This window comes from Copadichromis virginalis, linkage group LG12 (genome assembly GCF_057382275.1).
Source record: "Copadichromis virginalis isolate Kocher_CV1m ecotype Utaka linkage group LG12, C_Virginalis_male_GT1.1, whole genome shotgun sequence".
NCBI lineage: Eukaryota > Metazoa > Chordata > Actinopteri > Cichliformes > Cichlidae > Copadichromis > Copadichromis virginalis.
The window spans coordinates 20693684-20721652 of record NC_140629.1 but is presented as its reverse complement, the minus strand read 5'-3'; the positions used below and the strand labels follow the sequence as shown (position 1 = coordinate 20721652).

At 39.9% G+C, this 27969-nt stretch overlaps 2 protein-coding genes across 6 annotated transcripts; one reads left to right on the top strand and one right to left on the bottom strand.

The window, feature by feature from the left end:
- Positions 1 to 386: 386 nt before the first annotated feature.
- On the bottom strand, positions 387 to 25530 carry kif2a (kinesin family member 2a). Of its 5 annotated transcripts, none has more exons than XM_085475244.1 (22): positions 25483 to 25530; positions 12110 to 12204; positions 10223 to 10345; positions 9404 to 9458; positions 8289 to 8405; positions 8006 to 8050; positions 6570 to 6670; positions 6363 to 6458; positions 6224 to 6278; positions 5970 to 6132; positions 5201 to 5291; positions 5008 to 5071; positions 4830 to 4921; positions 4602 to 4744; positions 4182 to 4386; positions 3898 to 4008; positions 3735 to 3802; positions 3332 to 3457; positions 2398 to 2545; positions 1670 to 1771; positions 1413 to 1548; positions 387 to 1325 (listed from the first exon to the last, which is right to left on the bottom strand). In XM_085475244.1, exons 2-22 carry the CDS (start codon positions 12185 to 12187, stop codon positions 1240 to 1242), a joined length of 2205 nt encoding a protein of 734 aa, XP_085331370.1. In that variant the 5' UTR covers positions 12188 to 12204; positions 25483 to 25530; the 3' UTR covers positions 387 to 1239. The 5 variants fall into 5 exon arrangements, with proteins under 5 accessions (XP_085331370.1, XP_085331368.1, XP_085331371.1 ...); XM_085475242.1 differs by lacking the exon at positions 25483 to 25530 and adding an exon at positions 25276 to 25476; XM_085475245.1 differs by lacking the exons at positions 3332 to 3457; positions 25483 to 25530 and adding an exon at positions 25276 to 25476.
- LOC146696900 (uncharacterized) lies at positions 25353 to 27969 on the top strand. Its single transcript, XM_085474228.1, has 2 exons — positions 25353 to 25381; positions 25917 to 27969. The coding sequence occupies exons 1-2, from the start codon at positions 25353 to 25355 to the stop codon at positions 27967 to 27969; spliced, it is 2082 nt and encodes a 693-aa protein (XP_085330354.1).

The window sequence follows — 27969 nt, the reverse complement described above, 5'->3', positions numbered from 1 at the left end:
ATTTTTGACAATCATTTTATCATCTGATAAAATCTCTTGATTGGAGCAGGTGACACTCATAGGGGTCATTTTATGTGGAAGAAAAATGAGCCATGAAACTTTTAGATTAGTCAGATACCGCTAACACCACCCCAGGGGAAACCTTGGGTTAACTTAGCCAGTTTATAACCAGCTTTGTGTGACTGCTTATCTTGATCGTTAGCGATAGGATAAGTGAATCCAGACAGCGCAGAGATACGGTTGTGTTAAACTCGCACTGATGGGAAAACTTAAAGTAGCGCAGTCAAATTCGAGGTGGTGAAGCGGAGCCCACCTTTAGATGCTCAATTTCTACTCAAGCTTGACTTTATGTTTGTGGCAAATAAAGATAATTTGGGTCACAGAAGTCATTGAAATGAAACATGACTTTTTATTAATTCTTCCAGCATTACATCTGGTGCAAACACTGAGCAACATAACCAATGATAGGTCAGTGATCTTCACTATACATTTATTAATAGTTTTTCTAGTTCCATTTTTTTTTAACAAAGTGTTAAATGGGTGGAAAACATGTTTTACATTAAGAGTTTTTTGAGTCAGTTGCCACATGGCACAGACTGTAGCAAACTACAAGTAAAAATCTGTCAGGGATGACAGAAGGAAAGAAACACAATGTGGTTTAACGCTTCCTCCAAACTGGTAAAAACTTTGAGAAGGAAGGGAAAGGGAGAAGAGATTACTTACAATGAAGTATGACTTTACGATGCCGACCGGGGGGACCCCCGGACCATGAAACAGTGGTGAACATAAGCTATCACAGAGTGAACATGCAGAAATGTCAGCCAGAGCAAACCAGAAATCAAATACTGGTTTTGTGTAGTAAACTTCGAAGCATGTTCAACTGAGATCTCCTCTGAAAACCGGTCGAAAAGTTTTAGTTCAAAGGAAGTACAAACGGGTATAAAAGAAAAATAATTTAAGTACAAGGAAAGGAAACTAAACATTCTCCATTTAAAAAAAATCATCTAAAGTGGAAGGAAATAAAAACTAGTTTCCTTCCAGTTTTCTAACAAGACCAAAGAGTGAGTGGAGAGCCAGTTTCTGTTACTAGAGGGATCAAAACAAACGATATTCATTGAGCCTGTTGGTACATTAGACAGTCTTTTAATTTGTGTTTTCACAGCTGCTAGCGTCAGCTCGACTTGTGCCAAACATCTAGTGGTTATGTTTCTCAACATGCCACTTAAACCTCTTCAGACTCTAAAGAGCACGTGGCCTCTTAGGATTGATCTGCTTACTGGCTTGCTCCTCCTCCTGCAGTGCAGAGCGGAATGACTTCACTTTATCTGTTGAGGAGAGCAAAAGCATTTCACACATTTAAAAAATGTAGCAGGATGGCTTTATTCTATTGTTAAGTGATGTTTCGGGCATACCTCGGAGCTCAGTGAGGATTTCTATCTTTTGATCTAGGATCTGCTCCAGCTGCGTGGCGTAAGACTCCACGTCATAATCCACCTCCTCCGTCATCTCCAGCAGCACCTTTTCATCTTCCAGCCACCGGATAGACTCCTGCTCAGAGGAGAACAAAGAGAAGTTATAAATTCACTGTCAGGAGCTGCAATTTATCTGGATTCATATAAGTATGTATGAGAAAAAGAAAGAAACGAGGAGAGCTGGAGTGTTTTCTAACCTGGAAAACAGCTCTGTGGTCCTCTAGGACCTGCTCCTCCATCTCCACCAACTGTGACACGGCCTCATGGAAGGTGAAGAGCTGAGGAGACACTTCTTCCTCCTGTGTTTACAGATCCAGCAGAAGATCCAGATTTAAACAAAGGAGATCAGGCATTTTTAAATAGCTACTTCTAAACTGTGGCTTCTTTCCCTTTATACGTCACGATGTCTCCAACAAACAAATATTCTTTAAACCTGAGTAAAAACCCATGTTTATAATTTGGGTTTTAAACCAGACTGAGTTCTTCTATTTGTGTTATTATTATATTATCTCACTCTTTTGTATGACGCATTTTAGTCAAAAATCTAATTTTCTTAAAATTGTTCAATTAAACGTACTTAACAAAAAGCTACAGCACAGAGATCATTTCTGAAATCTGGTTATCAGTGGACCTCACCTTCATCACTGATAAATAAAAGTTTCAATGTTAATCCAAAAACACTTGGGGTAGTGTAGGGGTAGTGAAATACGTGGCAGCTGCGATATGGTAAATAGGCTGGTACTTATTTAGTGCTCATATACCAGTATCTTGCACTCATTGCCCCTTGTAGGAGTCAGGGACTGAACTACTGAGTAATATACAGCCTTGTTTTACCTCCTGTTCCACAGCAGCCCTATTTTCAGATATAAGTTCCAGATGTAAACAGTCTGATTTGTGCTTCAAAGAATCAACTGTGAGCACTTACATTCTGCTCACAGAGAAGTTTAAGGTCGTCTCTTTGTGGTGAGATGCTCAGCCACTCTTCATCCAAGAGATCCAGCTGGTTGACAGCATGGATATTGGGGCGTCCCCCTTCCATCACTTGGTTGGGGTCCACCGTTAGTTCCTTTACCCTGCAGACCAAAAGAAGAAATAAAGAAACACATCAGATCGCAGCGACCACAGGTCAGACCTGTTCTTAACAAGGCTGATGTTTGGTTTGCGGTTCATGGTTTGTGCAGCATGGCAGCTTCATGACAGCAGTGATGTCATGCACAGGCACAGATGACAATGCTCAATTTCCAGATATCAGTTTTCATGGTAACTGGAGTCTGGGTGTTCAGAGCTCATGTTTAACTAGGCTCTCGCAGAGCTGATGAGGGATTACAGCACTGTACCCAACCTGCAGGTGCCAGCGCCAATTAATTAGGACTACGGCCGGGATAAGGGATTACCCGCTGAGTGTTTGGCTCAAACAAAAGCTCACCGTGGATGCATTTGCCAAACAGCTAAAAGTCGAGTTTTGCACCAGCATTCTGACTTATCACACCCAGCTATCGCAGTTATCCCTGACATCCGGGGCATGAACAGCGATGAAACAACAGAGCAAATAAAAGACACACCCACACACACAGACAGACAGACAGACAGACATATTGTTCTTCAGGATTTAGCAACACAATTTAAAAAAAAAAAAAGTTTTGTCTACAGTTCAGATCAAAGTCAGAGCAGGGATGAAAAGATGAATCACATCAAAACATGCAGATGAAAAACAGAAAGGGGAAGACAGGAAGTGTAGCGCAGTGAGGAGCTGATAAATGAGCTCATGGGTGTGTTCTATAATGCATTAGATACACAAAGGGACAGCATGCACTGTGTGTATTTGTGCGTGTGGTGCTGTGCTTTGGGGAGTGCTTGACCTGCTGGGAGAGGTAGCAGCAAAGTCATCATACTCAAAGGTATTGGTGGGCGAGTGCTCAGGGCGGCTTCCCTGACCGCTCTGGGAGAAGGGGATATCTGACGGACTAATCCCAAACTCCTTCACTCTAAACAGTCATCATACCAGCACACAGAGCAGCAGAGGGCGGGAAACAAGAAGGAAAGAAAGTAGGAAAAAAAGGGGAAGAGGATACAAGAGTCAGAACGAACAAGAGTAAGCAGAGAAATTTGGAGTAGTACAGCTAATTTCAGATTCTATAAAAGCCACTGGACATTACAGAGGAATCCAAAAGAGCTAAAATTTCATAAAGGTGAATAATCCAAGAAGTTCCTGTAGCAAGAAGATACTGTCTAAATCACTGGAGTGGGTTATCTCAACCCCACCTGTTAGCGTAGCGTAGTGTGTTGAGTGTGTTCTCACAGGATGTCATCCCAGGAGAAATGGTTGCAATCTGGAGCAAAAAACAGAATATGTCATTCAGATTTATTTCATATTTATTAACCTGTGGAAGAGATTTGATAACATGGCCAAAGACAGAGGACTGACCATGCATGTGCGTGAGTTTTCCCCAATAAAGGAGTCTCTGAGGACCTGGGTGAGCTTACTGGCTCTGAATGGTGTATGGGGCTTGTTACGACCCAGAGCTCTGATACACTCCTGAAACAACAAGAGAGACATACTTGGTAAATTAAAAAAAAAAAAAAAAAATTACAAATGGAAAAAGTATACATGACATTTCTTTGTTATTTTACAAATCAACAACAAAAAAACGAAGTGGTAGCCAACACTTGGGAAGGAGCTACTCCACTATCCCTTCACTGCACACAGACCTTCAGGGCTAACAAGCTTTTGTTGATCTCTGCTCCCTCCAGACGAGTCTGCCGGTCAGCGCTCGATGTATCCGCCCCCCTCTCATTGCCCGCAAGGTCGATGAGGGAGAACTTTCCATGCATCTTCCCCTTCCTCCGGAGAATGATCTGGAAAACGGCGTGGCTGCGAGATGAGTGAGCGTTGGCGGACGTCTGCCCTGATGTTCTTTTGGGGGGTGATCAAGATGATGATGAAGCAGCAGCAGCGAGGGCAAAAAATTAATAACTTCAGGAGAAGGAATAACATCCCCAAAGAACATGAATATTGTGCTAGACGACGTCTGCATGACAATAAACGAATTTCAGAGTTTTGATCTGATCACTGATCAAATACAAGAACACAAAGTCTTGGAATTCCTGAGAAAGTTCCTGCTGTCATACCTGCAGCTGTTTCCCACTTCAATGAGTTTCAGGACATCCTCTGTGCACTTGACCTCCTTCTCCTGCAGCCCCACCACCTGCACTTGCTGTTTCCCGTCCTCCAATACCCTCAGCTTAGCTTTACGATTCAGCAGGTCAAACACCTACAAACACAGTTCTGTCAGCATTAAATAAAATCTCTCCTTCAGAAAAAAATAAGAAGGAAAAAAATGATCACACATCACTTGCCTTCCCACTGTAGATTTCAAAGAAAGTTGCGTACACTTGTAGATCTAACTTTTTGTAGCTGGGTTTCTTCAACATGAGAAATACATCCCGAGCTGCATAGAAACACACGAGAGATCGAATTCCAAAACAGATCCAACTTATCCTTCAGTCAACAAAGAGCTACATCTAATGTGCTTACCAGCTAATGCATAAATTCCTTTAGAGCAGTCTTGGTTTTTCCCAGAGAAATCGCCACCCATAGTCTGTGACACAATGAAAAAATAAATATATACAAGTTAAAATGTATTTTATACACAAATTATATAAGATGCACTCCAACTACAAGGATAAAAGCCTTCTGTTTTCTTAAAGGCACATTAATTGTAACTCACGTGTGTTTTTCCACTGCCTGTCTGTCCGTAGGCGAAGCAGGTGGCCATGCCTCTCTCAAAAATGGTTTCCACAAGAGGTCTGGCTGTGAACCTGCAGGAGAAGACAAAACACAGTCATGCGCTACTCCATCCCCAAATTTATACATAAAATATTAACAATTCATTCATCTAATTTTGTTTGTTAGTCACCTTTCTTCTGACTAAAGGAATTATATTAACATGCAAAAAAAACAGATTTCAGTTTTTTATTATCTATGAATTTGCAACTTGAAAATGTCAAACTATGGCTGTTATTTGAATTAGTTTGGTTTAGTAACAATGCAAATAGATAAACAGTCATTTGTAGAATGTTTGTAAATGATTAAAAAACCATAAAACGATCACAATCAACACATTTCGGTCAAATTCCGCTGGCCGAGTGGCCAGGTCGCACCCCTCAATGAGTGTGGCTGCGCTGATCCAGGGTTTCCTTCCCCTAGCCGATAATTTGTGGCAAAACACTGACTTGTTCATTTGTAGTTTGTGCATCAGAAACCGTTCAACAATTTTTTTTCCCAGACATAGCTGTCTGCAAACATCTCTCAAAACTAAGCTAAGACAAACACTGCAAATACTGGAAAGTCTGGTTGTTCTTGATTGTGCGCCATTGCTTGGCAGAGATTCTCCGTCTGTGTCTTTGGTTGGCTTATCATGTGCTGCGTCACATAATATGAATCTGACTTGAAATTGAATAAATCTAACAGCTCAGATGTCGCTTCGGGTCACAAACCTGTAAACCATCTCGTTTGTGGTGCTGTCGTCAAAGGCGTAGTCAAAGCGGAAGGTCTGGTTCTCCAGGTAGCGGGTCAGGTCCACTTTTTGTTTAGGTTCATGAACCATCACCACATCCTTACTGGGAATGGTGATCACATCCAAATCTTTCACGGACAACTCTGAAACACAGCAGAGGCGACACTTTCAAATACAACAATATAAAAAAGTACTTAGCACGCAACATGAGGCGAAACTCATCAAAGACCTCACCTTTTTTGTTGAGTGGGCGTTTCCTCACACAAACGCATATTCTGTGCTCTTCAATCTGGGCAGTGCAATGAGAAGGACATTTATTAAACTTTGGATGAAGGTCAATTCTTACCGATCAGGAGCGAAGAAGAATTTTCACCAGGTCTGCTGTGGTCAGGGGCCGGTAGTCTAGACTGGCTCGGAAATCTCGGATCATGTACATGATCTCATAGTTGGGGATGGTGGTGTCCACCTCCTGAAGGACAGACAGACAACATGACAATTACTCTCATGTCAAATAGATACTCACTTCAATGTAAACAACTCTATGGCAAAAAGAAAAAAAAGAAGAACAACATCAGTGTACCTGAGCTCTTTTCTCCCTGAGCTCCTGCTGCTGAAGCCGGCGTCTTTCTCTTTTCTCTTGAAGCTTTTCCACCTCCTTCACGCAGTTTGACTTCCTTCGTGCTGCCATTTAGAAAAGAAAAACAGTAATTCTCCCAGCTTTCACATCATGTATCAACAGCTTTCTCTTCCCCTTTCATCTCGCTTACAATATGTCACTTCTACTACTTTCCCAGCGTCTTCTATCAGCTTTCCTTTCTGTTGGCCTTTATTTAAACAGCAGAGAAACCTTGGGCTGGCTCCAACAAAGCAGAGCAGTGATACAGCTACTACACACCCGGATGCAGCGGCTGGCACACAGTGTCTCCCGCATAACATTAGCTGCTTGCTCTACATAACCAACAAAAGGCCTTTGCAGCACTGTGTTTCAACACCTTTTTATTTTTATTTGTGTCCTCAAACACAACAGGACATGTGACCTCTGAAAGGAAAATTAAAAAAAACAAAGACAAAACCAAAAAACACTTACAATGCAGGATATGTGCCTTGCATTACTGTTTTAATCCAGTCTGATTACAGTAAGAGGCTGTTTCAAATCAAGAATGATCGTCTTAAGAAGGTTATTCCAAAGCTCCCGAGCACCACACCCCCAGATTAGTTTTGTTTCAGGTCAATCAAACTATTAGTCACCATTATAAAGGAACACAAGTTAGCAAACATGTGAGTAAAAGCCACTTTTAATTCAATGCAGAGTTCATCAAAACTATGTTATTCGATTAGCCCCGGCTCAATGCTCGCCGCTGCAGCCCCAGCTTCCCGCTGCAAAGCCCAGCCCAAGCCTTGTGACACAGTCCTGGCCTCCTGCTGGCTCCAGTCCCTGAAAACCCAGACTATCGGAGCAGAGGGATTAATAATCTGCTCTAATCTGTGAGGAGAAGATGAACTGGGTCAGCACCGGGACAAGAAATATAAGACGAACTCAGCACCGTTACTGCTTATGGGCTATTCAGTCTGTGTGGAGGGGAGCTGAGGGGGTGAGGAGGGGGGACAAGGCGTTCACATCATCCTCTCAGCCTTCCAAATGACAGCGAGCACTTTGAATAAAAGGCTATCATTGCTGTCTGAGCCCAGAGACGTAACACACATTACCGCAGGCTCTTCCACGTGTGTGCCCATGTGTGACTCAGCAGAAACCAGACACACACACACAAAAAAAAAAAAAGCAGCACAGCCAAACGACACCACAATTTTTTTCCCCTCCTAATACCCAGAAAGCCTGTCTGCTGGATGGATTGTGAGTGTGCTGCTTCTTGTCCACACAACAGCTCTGAGCAGTACGTGGCAGACATTTGGCTGAGCGATCTTCTTGTTTGACTAGCGGTCTATCGGACTCTATTGGAAACTATCAGAATCACTGTGAAACACTGAGGGCAGGGGTAACATGCAGGTGATACATACAAAGCTGTCCAAACTCCTTTCTGGATAGCGGCTGATGTGAGGACTCTGTGATGAACATGTGGTCAACAAAGACACGACATTAAAAGATTTTGATGGTATGCTTTTGTGCGATCGATGCATTTTTACTAACGCTGACAGTATATTTGGATTAAAAAAAAAGAAAAATCTTATATGGATTATACTTCACATTTACATAAAGGGATTAGGCTAGAAGCTTTTGGCCAACTGCTTAAAACTGGTTTCTTGAAATGATCATTTTCTTGACAAATGTCATGATTGTTACCGTTCTGTAGCTGCTGCTGTGTCTGGGCCTGAGTGGGCTGTGCAGGCTGCTGCGATGGAGGAGGTGGAGCAGGCTCTGGCTGCTGAGGCTGTGGAGGTCTGGCCCGGGTTGGAATTGCTTAAGACACAACACCACAAAGATTAAAATACAAATATCTCTGATCCAAATGCCACTACCAAGCAACACTAACAGCAAACCCCCCCCCCAAAAAAAAAAAAAAACCTTACACCAAAATAATTAAATGAATGAATATTAAAAAAGGAGGAAGGAGGAGGAAAGAAAAAAAAAAGATAATAATAATAATAATAATGAATAAATACCCAGAATATGTTTACTTTGGTCAAATTTGTTAGCACAACAAACGTGGATGGTTCACGTGTACTGAAACTATAAGGCTGTGAGTGTTATGTTTGTATTTCAGAAAAATGCTTTCTTATAAATAAGGAAGTAGCTGAAAGTAGTGGGTAGTTCTATATATAAATGGATTAGTCAGTATTTATTTATTAATCTTTTTTTTTTTTTTTTTTTTTTTTTTTTTTAAACACCGGGTGTCCGTACTGATGCTCCACCAAAGGGATTTGTGTCTCCTCCTGGTAGCTTTTTCTTGTTTGCCAAAAGTGTAAACGACTACACTGGAGTCACTATGTTTGCATTGGAGAACATATTCTATTAAACTATCAATTTTACATTTAAACAACTACTGCCTGTCCATACTACAGTACTGTTTGACCAGTGTTTGCTGCTTGCCATGAAATGAGTATGACAAGAAGCTTTTATGAGACCATAGGTGCATAAATGCAAAACGGCATATGTGTGGATGTAAATGAGAAGCTAATGTCAAGAAATAAAAATGATATGATGCTTTTATAAATGCTTAAAAAGTTAGTTCTTCCTGATTGCACAGGAAGAGTTGATGGACAAAAACAAAAACAAAAAACCCCACAGATTTTTTGCATTCTAGTAAAATAATTGCTAAACTAAAGTGGGCAAACTCATGATGGAAATAAACAAAACAAAGACTGACAAACAAAAAATAGCAATCCATAGAAAGCAAAAATTTCAATAACAATTAAACCACCATAAATATGTGAGGATAATGTTGCAGTTCCTCAAACCTCTATTATCTCTGGATGGAGTATCATTCTTAGGAGGTGCTATCGTCCGTCGGTTCTGTGAGGGGAAACCAAATAAAGAGAAATGACTACTGAGTTAGTTAGTGTGATTCCTACTTTTGTTGTCACAAAGTTCTAGACTTTTCTTATCGTGAGTACTCTGCATACAAAAATACAGAAATACACATGCTTTTTTGGAGGCGGGTGGTTAATGTATCCACATGCTGCAAGCCATACTGTGTGGCACAGATGGAGACACAGAGCGGCACAGGTGCAACAGTACCCTGTTCCCTCACTGGCAGAAATTTTCCTGTAATTTCTGATCATTTGACAAATGTGAATATCAGACAAAAATGTCTAATATTCAGTACTGGGTAAGTAACAATTTAAAATTGGACTTTACTAAAATTCTAGTTAGATCTCTGACAAAGGAAAAACCGTGATGATACAGCTCACGCCGCAAAACACACAAAAACAATCTTGAGTCTGGGTGGGCTGGTGGTGAGACAAAAGGATGGTGGGAACCTTGAGCCCTAAATATTTACTGAATTTAGAAAGAAAAAAACCACTGAAGACTCTCACCTGTTAGTCTATATTTATGACACATGGTGTAATTAACAGGACCAGTTAGCTGGTTCCTGAGAAGGATCGAGGTTCTATAAAAAGATCCATCATACTGAGCCGCACAGGTCACCCGAGGAAGCCTGGGTGCTAGCCCGTGAATGAGGGATGAGGGTGACAAAACAAAGAGCTGCAATTCTGAGCAATGTAAATCACACGCTACACCTTTAGGTGCTCATAAGGTCACACAGCACCACTCACCTTTGCAATTTTGTTGACCTTCACACATGTGGGTGTAGGAGGGGGTGGGGTCTCTGGACTAGGGGCAATTTCTTCATCTGGAGCCACATCTGGATTAAGTGCAAATATACTCTCCAAGTCAATCTGTCCAGAAACAGAGCAGCATAAAGTCAAGTGATTCTGTCTATGACAGGGTGTTCAGTCAGTTTGAAAATACAGTGCATCACAAAAGCCTAAAAAGGGCTTAAATGCGACCAGTTTTGTACATAATTAAGGTGGACAAGAGTCTTCAAACTACCCCCAAGTGCTTATATTTAAACTTGGATGTCTCTTGTGTGCTGAGTAGTCAAAATTATTCATCAGATTTATTGCAGTAAAGCCAAAGGGTGTTGACCACTTTCTAAAACTGCTGCTGAATGTAATTTTTAAAGTTCTGTACTGTAAATTTCACCAACGCTCCATGGGTGAAAAAGCTCAGAGACAGACTTGCTCCATGGACACTTTGTCATTTTGATGGGCTGAGAATCAATGCTGCAATTAATGGACAACTTGCTCCAACTTTCTCATTCGTTTTTATACTTTAAAAATCTAGGCAATGTGCACGCTGTATAAGCATTCACATTATTGAGATCCTCCTGCACTTAACTACTTCTGCATACTTTGTGCTACAGAAACCATTCTGGTATCAAAATGTTCAGCTTTTTCTGGAGAAGTGTGCTTTTATGAAGAATTCAATTTTTTATGGCATTTTGCCACCACTGTGTGATGACATCCCCTGCTCTTTAAACGGTGCTAGAAGAATAATGTGAAAAAACTTCTCTTTTTTTCATGCCCAAATCGTTTGCCTTACATGTATAAGATATACATCAAAACATAGCCATCCCTGTCCTCTTTCATCCAGTGTCATTCAGCAATTTCTCATTTCTCTTTCTGTTTTGTTGGAGGGAAAAAGTAAACAGCCTGAAGCTGCCATCCTCTGCAGTGGTTGCTTTGTTTAAAGTTCTTTCCACAAACTAAAGTTTTCAAACAGTTGTAACATCTCCCTCTGTGTGTTTGTATGTCTCTGAGCTTCTGTGCAGGATTATGATTAAAATTCAGCTAATAACCGGCATGATCATAGACTTGTGTCTTAAACACAACTGGGATGACTCCTTACAATAATCAAGAGGTGCACGACCGGCCGACGCACCACAAAGATTGTGTCTAGCGACACAGGAAGTTATGTCAAAATCGTCACACGGCTAAACATTTATGGATAAACATTTCTCATTTGAGATCATTTTTCATTTTGATGAGCTTCAGCTCCAAGTTTAGCATTTTTGAAGCTCAGTTTTGGTACCTTTTTCGCTTTATTTCGCATATTTTCAGTTTTTGGTACTGTTGCTGGCCGATATTTTGCTAATCTTTTGCAATTAAGCTGATTTAGCAAATTCAGCTTTGAATATTTCAAATATTTTTAAACATTTCAGGCAACATTTTCAAATTGCAGCATTCACATTGCATTTTTGGTAGGAAATGCTTTTTCTAGTATTTTTTATTGTCTTATTTGGACTGTGCGTATGTGCTCCAAAGACAGGGCTGAACCAAATGCAGAAACAGACATTTTTATATAAATAATTCTGCTTATCTTTGTGCTTTTTATTATGTCCATGAAAAATAATTATGAAAATGTGATGCAGCAAGCCTGCCGCCAGATGTACTGTTAAATTTTCACACTGTCTACATGTGATCAGAGCTGCAGGGTGTGCAAGGGGTGATGTGTGGTTGAACATGCAGCTTAGTTGCATAATCACAGCAGCTCCTGAATGCTTTTGGATCTATTATTCATTTCTTTGGAAAATAAAAAGCACTTTGTGCTGTTAAGGAAGCTTTAAGAGGTTAAAAAAACGGTGGTAAATAGTGGTTTACCTCTTTTCCCTTTGTGTCTCCATTTTCTATCCACTCCACTGTGACGCTCTCATTGTCCTCGTTAAGTGAGGTCACCATCGCCTGATGTATACGTCCTGTAAAAGCACCAGAGATAAGATGAACTCAAACATCAGATTAGCAGAAAAACATAAATAGCTGAAGGTAGAAAATATTGGGACAAAAATCACTGTAGTGCTATGGAAAATTAAAAGCATTTTATTGTTTAGTAAGTACAACAACAACATAACGTTGTTGCATTTGCCATTCAAACCCCATGATTTATGAAATATAAAAAGGTCTAATTATCACCTGCTACCATGATCAGATCTGCATGCAGTCTTGTTAAAATAAAACTGTTTTTATTTGGATATACACTGACTTTAAAGAATATGTTTTTAAATAATATACTATATAACAGGGTAGGCAATCTTTCTGATGACGAGTGCCATCTAAAATTTTATGATTGCATTAGCAATAAATTTAATAACGCTCTATATTAACAGTTACACACTATATAGAACCACTTTATAGAATTATATTTGTTCGCAGATGTTGGCAGCTATCAGCGAATAGTTATCAGCTATTTTGAAACAAAAAAAGACATTTTTATCCATAACAGCAAATGAACTGTACAACAGAAAATACAAATGCTATTTATGGTCTCCTCACAACAATAAGTAAAATAAACTGGGCCAATATGGCATGTTTGTTAATACAGGGATACACATGTTAATGTGATCTCTGGTCTCCCACTCAGAGACACAGGTCTCCGAGTGTCCAGCATTCAGACGGCTACCTGAGGACACTCTTCATATGAGAGAAAATCTGCTCACACAGATATGTAGAGCCAAATACTGTCAATAAGGCCTCTGCAATGTTCTGAAGACAGTTAAACTTGTCAGGTAGTGATGTCCAGCAGGTGAAAATGCGAGCTCCATGAACACGCACAGCTATGGATTCCAGCTGCTTCGATGTTGCATTAACTGGCATTAACTCAGCCAGTTAATGTGAGACAAATTCAGCTGCTCATTAAAGATTTCTGGTTTGATCAGAAAAGAAAACATTGGTCCATACACCTGAAAGTCCTAAAAACACATTGTGAATTCTGTCTCGAGCACAACGAATGTGTCTATCCGAGCTAATTTGCGATGTGCACCGCTGGCCTGGCCATTTATTTTTAATGCACCTTCTCAGATTAATTCACTGCGTGTCGTGCCAAGGGCTGGACTGGGACAAAAAAATCAGCCCGGGCATTTTGACTAGAGACCGGCCCACCAGGTATTAAAGCCATAAAGCCTTTGAATGAAAACAAACGCTGTTGTGACAGTGATGTACAGTCTTGTTGGTATATGTATGATTTCTATTCATTTTACATCAGATAAAAACTTTGGCTGTAAGCTTCAGATAATTATTTAATAACAGCCAGACATTTTAAATGAGAATAAGAAAGTATTTCTTTGTGCCCCCCTTTCCCTGTTAATGCCCTACCTGGCCCCCCTGGCAAAACTTTGCTAGACCCGCCCCTGCACAGTTACCAGCTGTCAGCTACATAGAAAAGGATCCTGGTGTTATTTGTCTCTCAGAAACAGTTCATAACTTCCCGTCAACTCATTCATGTCACCTAAAGGTAAACCTGTTTCTCCATCACCTGTTCAGCTCTGATGATTCAGTAAGGACATCTCCTGGTTTCATCCTCATGTTTCCCTCTCACCAGATAACCAAACCGATATCATGACCAGCAGCTTTACAGCTGTGGCTCCAGCAAACATCAGCTGATACTAGAAATTAATATTAAATAAATTCTAACAACAGCTTATCAAGCTTAAACGTGCTGCTGTTGTTTAGCGCGATGTCCGGCGGTTTCCTTTTTCTGGCGCAAAGTGGGCGACAAACAATAGAGTACAGCTGATCAGCTGATCATTGATCAGTTTCATGATTGAAGTAACAACAGGAGAGAGAGGAGAGAAGAGGCAGCTGTGCAGCATAACGACAGAATAACTCCTTTGTGTCTTTTTCCATTCTAGCTGAAGTCCGGGACAAACTGTTCCTTTTCAGCTCAATACAAAACGCATAATATTTTCTCTGAATGCGGGACGACTCCGTCTTTTTACGGGACGGTTGGCAACTCTAATAACTAACCTTATGAATAAAATAAAGTTCGCTACAACAATGCTGATGAAAACTCCGTCATGCTAGCTAGTACGCAGTACGAGTTATTGTAACTGACTGTAAAAAGTCAGCACAATGAAAATAAACTACACCAAACTTGGTTTATATTTGACCCAGATAGACAGGTAGGTCATAACTTCTTACCTGAAGTTCAGTTCACCTGACACTCGGACCAGCGGCCGCCTCGGGTCTCTGCTCCTCCTGCCTCCCCTCTCCCTCATCCACCTACCAGCCTCCACCACTTGATAATGTTACTGAATCTGTGGAAGCTCCGCCATAGCCACCACCAAACGAGTTATTTTTACACACCGGCCAGCATCTGGCCAATCCACCACCTGTCATTTTTTATACCCTTACAAAAAATAAATAAATAAAAAAATCATCCGCCCACCGAGCAAATGCCCGGTATGCCCGATGACCAGTCCAGCTATGGTCGTGCCATCAGTTAACCCTTCGCGTGCCAACTGTAGCACGCGTGCTTAGGGTTGCCGACCCCTGCTATATTATAATTGTTGTGTGACGACCCACTGATGTATTCTATACATTTTACATTTTCAGTTCTGTTTCTGAAGTGTTGTGCTCCAACTTTTTTATTATTATGCCATATACATTTAACCTAGCTTCAATTAAACCATTTCATTACTAATTATATAAGCTTATATTCACCTTTATCCTCACAAACAAAGAATCTAGTTCCAGATAATGCAGGCGTTTCAGTGAAATGTTACCAACACAAAACCCGCCTATGCTCACCAACAGAGGCTTTTATTTCATTTCCATTGTTCTGTAAGTGACTGAACAAATTGGGTTTCTTGTGAGAGGAAGGCAGCAGGCTGAGGCTAATCTTGGTAAGTTCAGACCAGGAGGTTTGATAATGAAACGTTAGCGAGACTCGGATAACGGAGATGAGAGCAGCTGCTGTTAGCCTCTGTGCTTCTCTCCGCCCCTCTGTCTTCAACACTGCAATACTAACAGCTGGAGAAAAAAAAAAGAAAAAGGACAAAAAAGAAAAAAAGCTGCTCAGCCCTCCCATTTCTGCCTGTGCAGATCCAACTGCATGCTGCAAAATCCCTTCACTATCTAAGCTCCAGTATCCATTATTTAGAGACACAAAGAGAGCAGGCCAGCAAAGATGCTTTCAGTGTTCTCATGTGCTGAACATTTGATCAATTTACCATACAAATGTTTCACATTTGCAAAAAGCAGGGAAAATGATTTTCTCGCAGGGCAGCCATTTATTCAACAGAATGCATATGTTCTATTTGTTAGGTATATATCGCGCACTTGTGATAGCGTTATTTCCTTAAAATTTTGGTGATTTAGCAAGATGTGGACATCCAGTATTTGAGCCATTCCTGTGTGCATTTATAGAGGATACAAACAGCCACAAAAATACACAGAATAACAAAGTTAACCCAACCCCCCACCCTAAAAAAAAAAAAAAAAAATTAGTTGAAATTGATTTACAATAAATCACAAAGTTTTAAAATGTAAGAGTGGTTTTATACTTGGTCCCTTTCAGCCCTCAAAACTAATTTAGTTTCTGAACACTCATTGTGGTTCATGTAATCTGTCACCTGTAAACACAAAGGGTTTTTTTGTTGTTGTTGTCATTACCTCCCAGCTGAATGGATAGATATATAATTAAATTATTAATTGATTTAAGTATCATGTTCATGTGCAATGACAGCTTATCTTACAAGGGAAACTTATACTACAATTCATTTGGTTTTGTTATTAGCAGGCAAGATGCTTTCACATTTTATTATCAGAGAAATCAGCCACATGCTATTATAGAAAACTTCCATACAGGCAGTAATGATAATAGTAACTAATCCAAACATAGACATGAATTTAAACAGGAAATGTACATGTAGCTTTTTTTTTTTTTTTTTTATTCTACTGCTGATCAGATGTTTACCAACAGTATACAGTCATCCCCCACTATATCGCAGTAGAGCAGGGCGATATGGCCAAAAATATTTATCACGATATATATTTGAAAATTTGAGATAACGATATAACTAACGATATAATTGATGTGAGACAAAATACAAAATACAACTCTACAACTTTACTAGCGCAAAAACAAAAACATCCATTTATTTTCACTTAAACAAGCAGCTGTTTTTTATTTTCATTAAAGCTATATAAAAATTTAACAGTGCAAATGCAAATTCCTTGCTGAAAGTTTAACCAAAGGGCATTTCCAGTAGAAATGGGCTGACATATCCTGAGCATAACCATGTAAAATATCCACTAAAGTTAAAAAGAGGTGCTTTGCAACATTAAACTGCAGTGTGCCAAATAAAAAAGTCAAATAGATATTTTTCGGACCATAAGGTGCACGGGATTATAGGGCACATTATGCGAAACAAAGCAGTCAGATAAATCAAACTTTATTCAACTCATTCTTCTTGTTTCCTCCACTTCTGTACCATTGATTCATTAATGCTGTATTCTATCACAGCTGCACTATTCCCATGTTGTTGCAGTATATTAATGACTAACTTCGTATTGTGGATGGATTATCTCAGTTGTTCGCCTGACTGAAGTTTGGTCCGTTTACTGCATCCTGCCATGCGATTGCATTTGTCTCTAACCATCAGGAACCCTCATGTTAACTTTTATCGAGTGGAAAAGTATTAGCATTCATCCAGTGGCGTGTCTAGAAAGTTTTTGTTGGGGGGGCCAGGTAGGGGCACAGATTTGGAGAAGGGTGGCAGATGTAATTGGCAGATAATGTTAAAAACAATTCTACCAACCGTTAACCATAATTCAATAACCCTGTAAACCTAATAACCGAATGCGCTTTTAACTCTTATTAGAATGAGATTTTAACCACTACGGTGCAAAGTTTTTAGATACTGCGTTGATAAAGTACAAGAGATACAATCAGTCAGTGTTTATTCAGCAGTCAAGGACATCAATATTTGCATAGTATTTTTACTGACATGTAGAGCACATATGTTTTGGGCAAAAACATTTTTGAATATTAAAATACGAACATTTTTAACATACAATTGGCAAATTAGCCAATGCAAAACCAATGCCTGTTAAAAAAAAAAAGAAGATAATCTTCTCACAAACTGGTGTTTGATTTTGAAACAGGAAAAAAGTGGGGAAACAAATGAAAAGACTAACATTTGAATAACACCTGAAAGCAAGTAAATACTTTATATGCTGCCTTATGGTAAACTTTGGTAATATTGATGTATAAAGAACAACACTGACTGATGATGAAATACAGTCAGCTGGCATGGTGACACTGCCAGTATTAACCTGCAGGGCTGCACTGGGACAAAAAATTGGGCATTTTCACTACAGACCGGCCCACCAGGTATTAAAGCCATAAAGCCTTTGAATGAAAACAAATGCTGTTGTGACAGTGATGTACAGTCTTGTTGGTATATGTATGATTTCTATACATTTTACGTCAGATAAAAACTTTGTGCCCCCCTCTCCCTGTTAATGCCCTACCTGGCCCCCTGGCAACACTTTGCTAGACCCGCCCCTGCACAGTTACCAGCTGTCAGCTACCTAAAAAAGGATCCTGGTGTTATTTGTCTCTCAGAAACAGTTCATAACTTCCCTTCAACTCATTCATGTCACCTAAAAGGTAAACCTGTTTCTCCATCACCTGTTCAGCTCTGATGATTCAGTAAGGACATCGACTGGTTTCATCTTCACGTTTCCCTCTCACCACATATCCAAACCGATATCATGACCAGCAGGTTTACAGCTGTGGCTCCAGCAAACATCAGCTGATACTAGAAATTAATATTAAATAAATTCTAACAACAGCTGATCAAGCTTAAACGTGCTGCTGTTGTTTAGCGCAACATCCGCTGGTTTCCTCTTTCTGACGCAAAGTGGGCGATAAACAAACAAGAGAGACGATCAGCTGATCATTGATCAGTTTCATGATTGAAGTAGCAATAGAAGAGGGGGGGGGGGGGATAAGAGAAGAGGCAGCTGTAAATACAGAATAACTCCAGCTTTGTGTCTTTTTCCATTCTAGCTAAAGTACGGGACAAACTGTGTCTCTTCTCAGCTCAATACGAAACGCGTAATATTTTCTCTGAATGAGGGACCATTCCATTTTTTAAGGAGCTGTTGGCAACTCTACTAACTAACCTTATGAATAAAATAAAGTTCACTATCAGTAACATCATAGCAACCGAACAGCTGTATAGAAACGCATCATGCTAGCTCACGCAGTATGAGGTATTGTAACTGACTGTAAAAAGTCAGCACAACGAAAATAAACTCCACCTAAACTTGGTTTATATCTGACCCAGATAGACTGCAGGTCATAACTTCTTACCTGAAATTCAGTTCACCTGACACTTGGACCGACGGCCACCTCGGGTCTCTCCTCCTGCCTCACCTTCCCTCATCCACCTGTTGCCTCTGTGGAAGCTCCGCCATAGCCACCACCAAACAACTGAGTTATTTTTACACATCGGCCAACATCTGGCCAATCCACCACCTCTCATTGTTCATGCCGTTACAAAAATAAATAAATAAATAAGTCATCAGCCCACCATACAAACGTCTGATGGCTAGTCCAGCTATGTTAACTTGTTAATCTTTCGCCGAAAAAATGTTTTCCGCAGTGCCGTCTTTCGTGCTTGGCTCTCCTACCTTTGCTAACATGATGCTCATAGTGCAGAAGCCGGTGCTGCATTCACTTACCCTCGAATATCTGAGCTTCACTGTGAAACCATAATCGTACATTTGATATTTCATTAAATTTTATTGTTTTAGCTTCGGGGTGGCACCTGGGGTGGCCAGTCTGGTTGGGGGGGTGGCCTGTGCCCCCCCAGGCCACCCCGTTGGACACGCCACTGCGTTCATCCTCCAGCTTCACTGTTTATGTTATGCTAACTTAGCTGTGTTGCTAGCGATCACATAGCACATCATTATATACCAGCTAGTCCAACTTCAGTAACCCTACAAACGTCACTGCTATTTCGTTTTCTGTCTTCATTTATGTTGGAAGTGATAGCAGAGCTGTAAGTTTTAATTTTTTCAGAAATCTCTCAGTCAGAACATGGTATACCATGGTTAGGTAACTAGCGAAACTAGCGAGCTACCTTCCGCTAACTTCCTGCTAACTTCTAACTCCTGTAAATGTAATAAAGTCTGTTTTCATGGATGTCTGGATGTTAAACTTAATTGTTACACCTGTTAAGCAGCAATCGTGATTGTTTTATTAAAGATGAAAGAATTTAGACAGTTCTTAACTCTCAGTGTGCCACAGTGTTCGTTTGACTTTGGGACCTGAAACGGATGGAGTTTTGGACCCAGATTACTCCCAGATTTACAAGCACCTTAGTCCGACATATACGGTAATAATGACGGTCCGCTTGCATGTTCTACAAAAAAAAAAAAAAAAAAAAAAAAAGTGCTTTGGTGGGTATCTGATGGATGAACACCAAACCAGTTCTGCATCACTGAAGTTGCACCATTTTTATAAACCGATTCTGTTCCATCCGTTTCATTCAATGATCCGCTTTCCCCCTTTTCATTTTCCGCTGCTGCCATGCTTCTTCGGCCATGTGCGTATGAAAACAAAGGCACTGCGCATGCGCGTATTACCCATATTCTATCGCAATATTTTCTTATCGTTGCCTAACATTGTACTGGTATTACCGTGAACGGTATAATATGGCCCAGCCCGATATCGCAGTTCACTATTTGTGGCCTCGCTGTTTCGCAGATTTTTTTTTGTGCAATTTCAATTTGTCAATCAATCTCATGCAGTGTCTCCTGTACAGTAAAGAATGCGTTCGGCTTATCAAATTTACATATATCTTCGATCACTAGCAGTGGGACTTGTCACCGGCGGGTTGACTGGAGTAGACAGATCTACTCTAAGATCCTGTGTGGCTGTTACGACTAGGTCGCTTTGGACCCTAGGCACGAGCCCTGAATGGTAACAAGATATTTCTGCCCGTTTTCTCCTCATACACATCAACTTGCACTGTAATGAAGGAAGTATTCACATCCTTTACCCAAGTAAAAGTACTAACACTATACTTGTACTAATTAATTAGTTACTTAATTCGTTAGAAAAAGCTCCAAAAACAGTCGAGGAGTCGAGGTCTGAGGGCTCTAAAGAGTGAACAGGAAGATGACCTAGAGTCAGAGTTGAAGGGTACCAGAAAAATCAGGTCTTTGTTTAAAATGCAATCACACTATAAACACAAAAAGAACTAATTTCTCTTTTGTTGGTCCACTTTAAGATTGTTGAGTTTGCGTCTTCTAAAAAGAACGATATGTAAAAACACTCTTGGGTGTCAGAAGCTATAAAAAGTTCTGTTTCCATTAGTGCTACTCATAACCAGATGGGTGACCTATCACAGGTATTGGTCCACCACAAACTACATTCATCCACAAAAACTGGTCTTTGGAAAGATAGACTCTGAAAAAAAATCTAGCTAAATTATACAGTGACTGGGGGGAAGAGACATGTGACATTAAATGTCACACCTCCAAGAGTAGCAGCACTCAGAGGATTTATGGAAACAACTGTGCTAAGCATGGCTCTCCAAATCACTGCTCCATCCTGCTAACCACCCTGGAAAAAAACGGCTGCCTGCTTTTGCCAATGTCAAGCAGCAAGCCACCGACCACAGACTTCCTGTGGCTTCATCGCGATCAGACTCAATAAACTACTTGGTGCATAAGTAACAGCAGCAGAGAAGAGAACAACTTCGCCCAAACTACTTTGATAAAACGAGACAAATGTCCTATTATTTTATAATATGTAAATCTGAAATTTAAAAATGAAACAATATGGAATGTAAGGGGTTATAAATAACCAATAATTATCTAAAACATAATAATAGCAACAACAAAAATATAATTTTACACAAGAAAATCTGCAGCCCGATACATGTACTACTTAGGTGGTAACCAACAGACACCGCACGATGTTATCACATTACTTAATTAATGATACGATACAATGACAATTTTTAACATTTTTCAGCATGCTGAGTACTGCAGTAACATATATTCTGATTTATGGCCGTTTTTCAACTCAAAGTTAAATAAAGAAGGCGGCCATGAAGTTAAAAGTTAACACAATTAAGTACACTTTAGTTATTATTTTGAGATTGTCAAGCACACCAACACTGTCAGTGAAGCCTGGACATAAATGGTGCCAAAAAGACCGAGTCAGCATGCTATCAGCCTGTGACTGAATGGGATCAAGCAAGCAATTACATCCAATCAGTTTCTGATAATAAAGTAATTAGCTGTGATGAATCATCAAAAAATGCTGTCTACATAGGAAGAAATTCACATATAATTATTAAAGTTGGTCTCAGTAACCTTCCTGATCTACAGGAATATCACCAGAATACAATCAACTGGCAGCCAGTTAAGCTGAGTCCCCTTGAGTTGTGCTCATTGACAAAGACTCATTCAGACTGTCTGTCTGCATTTATAAATTACACAGCAATTATTTATGAGTCTCTAACAATCTCTGAGAGCGACTGCAGTGAGTCCAAGTCCAACTGTGAGTGTTTGCTGGTCTGTCTCTCTGTGCTGGCCCTGCGATACAACCCGTTTAGGGTCTAGTTTGCCTCTCACACTGCGACAGCTGGGATAGATCCACCCCTAACGCTGACCTCAGTGGATAAGTGGTTAAGAAAATGAATGGATTAAATGATACATAAACACACTATTCTGTTTTTTATTACAGAGATGGAGATGTATTTATTTCCCAGACACAAAGGAGGAAATAAATAGCAACAACCCCCTCCCCCTCCAAATCAATCATCAGCCAAATTGTTATTTTAATCACCCATGAACACCACATCTCCAGTTAGAAGTTCTCTTAAAATACAGTACAATACACCTATTAATGGCCAGACCTCCCTACTATTATACATACTGTTATAAAAAATGCCCAATAAATATCAAACCGAAGTCCTTGAACTATACTATTATAAAAGGGGTAGATCTGTTACATTAAAGTGACAGCTAAATGACACAATGCTCAACAGGTACTAGGGGTTGAGTGGATAAAGTTCGTCTCACTCTAAATGTCAATTTTACACAGGTCATTAGGTTCAGATATAATAAGGACAAGGCTTGTTTTAGGCTCATTCATAACAACCCACAAACACAAGAATAACACTAAGGCAGTGTAACATATGATCCTGCTGAAACTGATGAAGTGATCACTTTCCTCCCAAGTCTGCTAACTTTGCAAGATGTTTGTTGTGTCAATGAGCCAACAGTTGGATCTTCACTGTAAAATGCCAGCAATTCGTCTTTTCTGCTATCAGACGAGACTGTTTAACTGAGCCTTATAGTGAGTGCAAATGCCAAGAGAGGCAGTCATGATGAACCCATAATGCAACAGTACAAGACATTTCCCATGAAGAGGCTAAGCAATGGTGCTGCTTGTAGACATTTGCTGTTAGCAGTGGCAGGAACTATGTAAACTGAACCTCAATAGCAGTAAATGGCACTAAACACAACACTGAACATCAGGAGCTTGTGTAACCTGTTGTACCCAGAAACGCATGTTTTAAAGTACTAACAGCATAGGTATTAAAAAACGATTTATTGATTTAATTAAAAGTAAAATTATTATTTTTGTTATTACATTTACTTTCAAATGGCAAGGCAGACATGCCTTTTAATAATCGAGAAGTGACAAATTTCCTTAACTGGAAACTATCCTACCGTTCTTTCTGCAAAGCTACAGACCCAAACGGACAGGTTTCAAGGACACAGCATACGTCCAGACACTGTACATCTACAAGATCCACATGAGCTATTGTGCAGCTGTACTCTCTGACCTTGCCAAAGACGGGAATATTTATTTCCCCCCCCAGACTTTAATAAACTCTAACGGCTGCCTACATCTTCCTCACAGACATACACTGTATCCTTAGACTTAAAAGAGCTGAAATACCAAGTCACAACCGGGCTTGTTTTACTGAATCCCCCATCAAGTGCCCCACTTTTTTACTAAAACCTTGCTGAATGGGTACACTGACACCTCCCAGGAGCAGAAGGGGCTTAAAATGGTGTGCTCTAGTTCTGCTAAGCCTGTGGAATAAACAAAACCCTCAAAGCATCGTTTTCACCCACAGAACCAGAGACACCTATTAATGAAACCATATCAACATGGCACACATTCAGAAAAAAAATGATGTAGTGTACAAACACCACACAGACCCTTGCCTCTCCGGTACTCCACTCTGCTCTGAAAGACTTTAAAATATATAAAATGCCAAACCATAATATTTTACTTAAAAACAAACAAACAAACAAACAAAAAAGATAAAAAGAAAAGAGGAAAGCCCAAAAATTAATACTCAATATTGATATCCAGGAACAATTAAGAGTATAATACCTTTAAAGGTGCACACATCATCCTCTGATGACTGGAGGTAGTCTAATTAAACTGCTCCTAATTATTTTCTATAAGACCTAGCTCTCAACAGGAATAAATATGAAATGGAAAAAACACAGAGGGAGCGAGTGAGTCCTGGCAGAACAGAGGGAGCCGGCTGCAACAGATGGGGTGGTGGCTAATAGCATGAATCTGGCTTGAATCTGAACCAGTCCCCAGAGAGAGAGAGAGAGGGCAATCCCTGCTCTGGATACAACACCAGACAGACAGAACTGGTTCTTTCTGCAGCCCTGCTGTGCATCTAGTTCACATCTCACTCTTGATCTTAGGACAGAGATTATGGATTTAGGGACATTACCAATGATACTAACCAGCACCAGTGGCTGCAGCACACCTCTGGCACTAGCTTTCAAGCTTATTCCCGTGTGCTTTGTGTACAAGATTGGTGCTGTTTGAGGGTTTGTTGCAAAACAATTTCACTGGGTGTAGCAAAGTCCCAAAAGGACCAGCAGGAATGACACAAACTTCTGTGTCATCTTTGGCTCTATAGCCCTGAAGCAATGCCGAACAACTACACAGAGCAGCAAGAATAAAGCTGGCATTCACAGAAAGGAGAGTCATACAACAACCAGCCTCTCCCTTTTCTCGGTCTACTCATCTGCTAGCCTTCAGAAACAACTTCAGCTCATGTGAATGCAGTTTAACCCCCCTTTTTTGTAAGCTATTATGGCTACATTTGTAGTACCACTACAGAAAACCGAGGGCATCAGTAGATGCCTCATATTTAAGGTTACACTATCTACAATTATATATCCTTGGCATTGCCTCTATTAAATAAAACACTATCATCTTTTATGACCCATGCAATACCAAGAGTAATAGAGGAAATAAAGGAAAGAGTTATAAAAAATGGCTTACGTATATGCTCTTATTACAAATGTATTTTTATGGCAAATGACCGTGATAAAAGACAATATTAATACAGGATTTTAGACCTCAAAAGGGTTTCCATAACAACTAGCGGTTCGGTTTATTGACAGAGCATTTAATAAGCTAACAATGAAAGAAAGCGGGGATAAAATATAACCAAAAACCAAAGTGCATGTTAACGAAACCGATTTTACTGCAGAGCCACTGCTGTGTGAAGCCGGGAAACAGCACACAGCCTTTGGCTAGCCATAAGCTAACGCTAATCTTGCCGTCTACGTTAGTTAGCTAAGCTAACCGGGTTAGCAATCCCGCTAGCTTGGCTAATTACAATTTTGAATTCCCTGTTATAATAAATAATTTAAGAGACTAGGTGGCGCTAGAGTTAATGTTTGTATGCTTGATAAATTCCAATCAAAGACATTTGCAGTTATCTAATGATAAGAATCTAGAGGTATCGGGAAATATCTTCTGAATGGGCATGCTAACAAAGGTAAGGCGCCCATTCAAAGGCTTAGGCCGTGCTGAAACTCTCCGCCCTGACAACTAATATGAATCTGCAGCTAGCGTTACGTTCTGCAGCCAGAAACAACGGTTGCTATATTCAACAGCAGCGCAGCAACAAAGATCCCCAAACAACTTACACATCGCGACGGGAAAAATAAATAGACAGGGTGAAACTTACCATCGCTGCGTTTTATCTCCACATAGGTACCAACGACTATCTTCCCAAAGCCAGACGCCATTCTACATCACTTAAAAATGAACAAATACAGGACTAGAGACTTATTGTAAGCCGAGTAAAATCAGCTTCTTTGGCAGTCTTTGGTTTGGGAGGAAGATGCAGTCAGTGGCAGCATTACGCATTACGTCAAGAGCATTACGTACCTACCAAGAATAGCAGTTTCTTTCCGGTCAGCTTTTTCAAAATAAAAACGTTATGCGGCTCATAAAAGCATTGCATTTACTACAGTGTTTATAATTGTTATTTCTTTAATCATAGGCTGTTCCTGTAAAATATTGGATTTCCCATTAAAGTTAATTGCAAAAACTATTACCTTTACTTGTACATGATCACTTTGGGTGCAAACACACCATAATATATTATAGCTATTATAGGCTGTTGTAATTGACTCCAAAATGAACAGATGTTGTTAAGATTAGTTTCCTCCTAACCAACTCAATGATTTAAAATGCTAGGTAATAATAATAAATGCGCATTTTTCTGTAAAACGAGCACTTACATTGAGCTCATGTTTCAAATATATGATACTAATCTATAAACATATATGACATAAATAAATAACTGATAATAAAGCCCATTAGACTGGATGTAGACTGGTGTATTGGTATACAATATACACAGAACAATAGTAGTTTTATCATTCTTAATATTTATACTCCCTATGAATCTTGTCAAAATGAGCAAGAATACCTCAGTAGGCTGGCTTTTATTAATGCATTTATTCAAGACAATGATACTTACAGCATATATGTTTTGGGTGATTTTAATGCTGATCTCACAGACAGCAGTTCTCAGTTTGCTGACCACTTAACTCATTTTTGTCAAGTTAATAATCTTATCTTGTCTACCAAAGTGTTACTGCCTGCAGATAGCTATACATACATAAGTGAAGCCTGGCATAGTACATCATGGCTGGACCACTGTATCTGTACAGCTGATGGACATGCAGCTTTAGCAAACATGACTATTAGGTATGAGGTAACTGTGTCAGATCATATACCTTTTGGTTTTACTGTGAATGTGGAACAAATGCCAGCAACAACTGGAAACAATATTGCTAATATTGCTACCAGTGTAAAATTAGACTGGTCAGCTTGTAGTGAAGATGATTTCTTAGCTTATCATAGTAATACCGATATACATCTGAACAACATTTCTTTGCCGAAAGAAGCTATTTTGTGCAAGGATGTCAACTGTAAGAATGCTGTGCATAAACATTTACTCTGCTCCATGTATGATGATATAGTGACTGCTCTGCATGAAAGTGGTACACTGCTTGATAAACAATATAAGCATAAGAAACCTAACATCAGACCTGGCTGGAAAGAACATGTATCCATGTACCATGATGAAGCTCGCATAGCTTATAAATGTTGGGCCATGGCTGGAAGACCTAAACAAGGCCCAGAATTTGAACAGAAAAAATGTGCGAATGCCAGATATAAGTACGCTGTTCGCTTTATAACTAAAAATGAGCAAATGCTGAGAGCAGATTCTTTGGCCAGGAAAATGTTGTGTAATAATATGGCAGATTTTTGGAAAGAGGTGAAAGCTCTTAATAACTGTAAACCATCTCTACCATCAACTGTTGAAGGTGTTTCTGGGGCAGATAACATTGCAGCATTATGGAGACAGCATTACAGTGCGTTGTTTAACTGTATAAAAAGTGATCCATATGAGGACAATCTTGACATGAGTAATGACACAATAAGTGTAAGGACACATGAAGTATATGAAGCCATTCATAGGTTGTCTGATAATAAATCCTCTGGTTTGGATCACATCACTGCAGAACATTTAAAACATGCTAGTTTAAGGCTAGCTCCTCTTTTAGCACTCTGTTTCACTGGGTTTATGATTCATGGCATATTACCAGACTCAATGCTGTGTATTTTACTGGTACCAGTTATGAAAGACAAAGCTGCAAAAGTGAGCTGTTTGGATAATTACAGGCCGATTGCACTAGCCAGTATTTTATCTAAGGTGTTAGAAAGAATCCTGTTTGATAGAGTTAGTGTGTTCATCTCTTCTCTGGATAATCAGTTTGGCTTTAAACCAAAGCACGGCACTGACATGTGCATATATGCACTCAAGGAAATAGTCAGGTTGTATAGGGCTAAAAATTCATCTGTCCTCATGTGTTTCATTGATGCCTCTAAGGCTTTTGATCGAGTGAACCACAGAAAACTTTTTGATAAATTGAAGACACGGGGAGTTCCTCAATACATCGTGAGGATTCTCTCTTACTGGTACGCTCATCAGAACATGCAGGTTATATGGGGAAGCAGTATTTCTGCCCCCTTTGGTGTCAGCAATGGTGTTAGACAGGGTGGGATTTTGTCTCCAATTTTATTTAATTTATATGTCGATGATTTGTCCATACAGCTGAGAGCCTGTAACACTGGGTGTATATTAGGTGAAGCACTGATAAATCATCTTATGTATGCAGATGACCTGGTTGTTTTTAGTCCAAGCAGTGCTGGGTTACAGGATCTTCTTAATGTCTGTACTGAATATGGTGTGCAATATGACATTGAGTACAATGCTGCTAAAAGTGCTGTTTTGATATGTAGAACTAAGCAGGATAAACAGCTAAATTTCCCTTTGTTTAAACTGGCACAAAAAAACTCTTGA

Coding starts and splice junctions, on each gene's coding strand:
- kif2a (XM_085475242.1), bottom strand. CDS start 25,336: ATGGCGTCTGGCTTTGGGAAGATAGTCGTTGGTACCTATGTGGAGATA. Junction 12,205..25,275: donor GGAGATAAAACGCAGCGATG/GTAAGTTTCACC, acceptor GTGCTTTTACAG/GACGTATACATCAGGCGATG. Junction 1,549..1,669: donor ACCACAGAGCTGTTTTCCAG/GTTAGAAAACAC, acceptor TCCTCTGAGCAG/GAGTCTATCCGGTGGCTGGA.
- LOC146696900 (XM_085474228.1), top strand. CDS start 25,353: ATGAACAAATACAGGACTAGAGACTTATT. Junction 25,382..25,916: donor TACAGGACTAGAGACTTATT/GTAAGCCGAGTA, acceptor AAAGCCCATTAG/ACTGGATGTAGACTGGTGTA.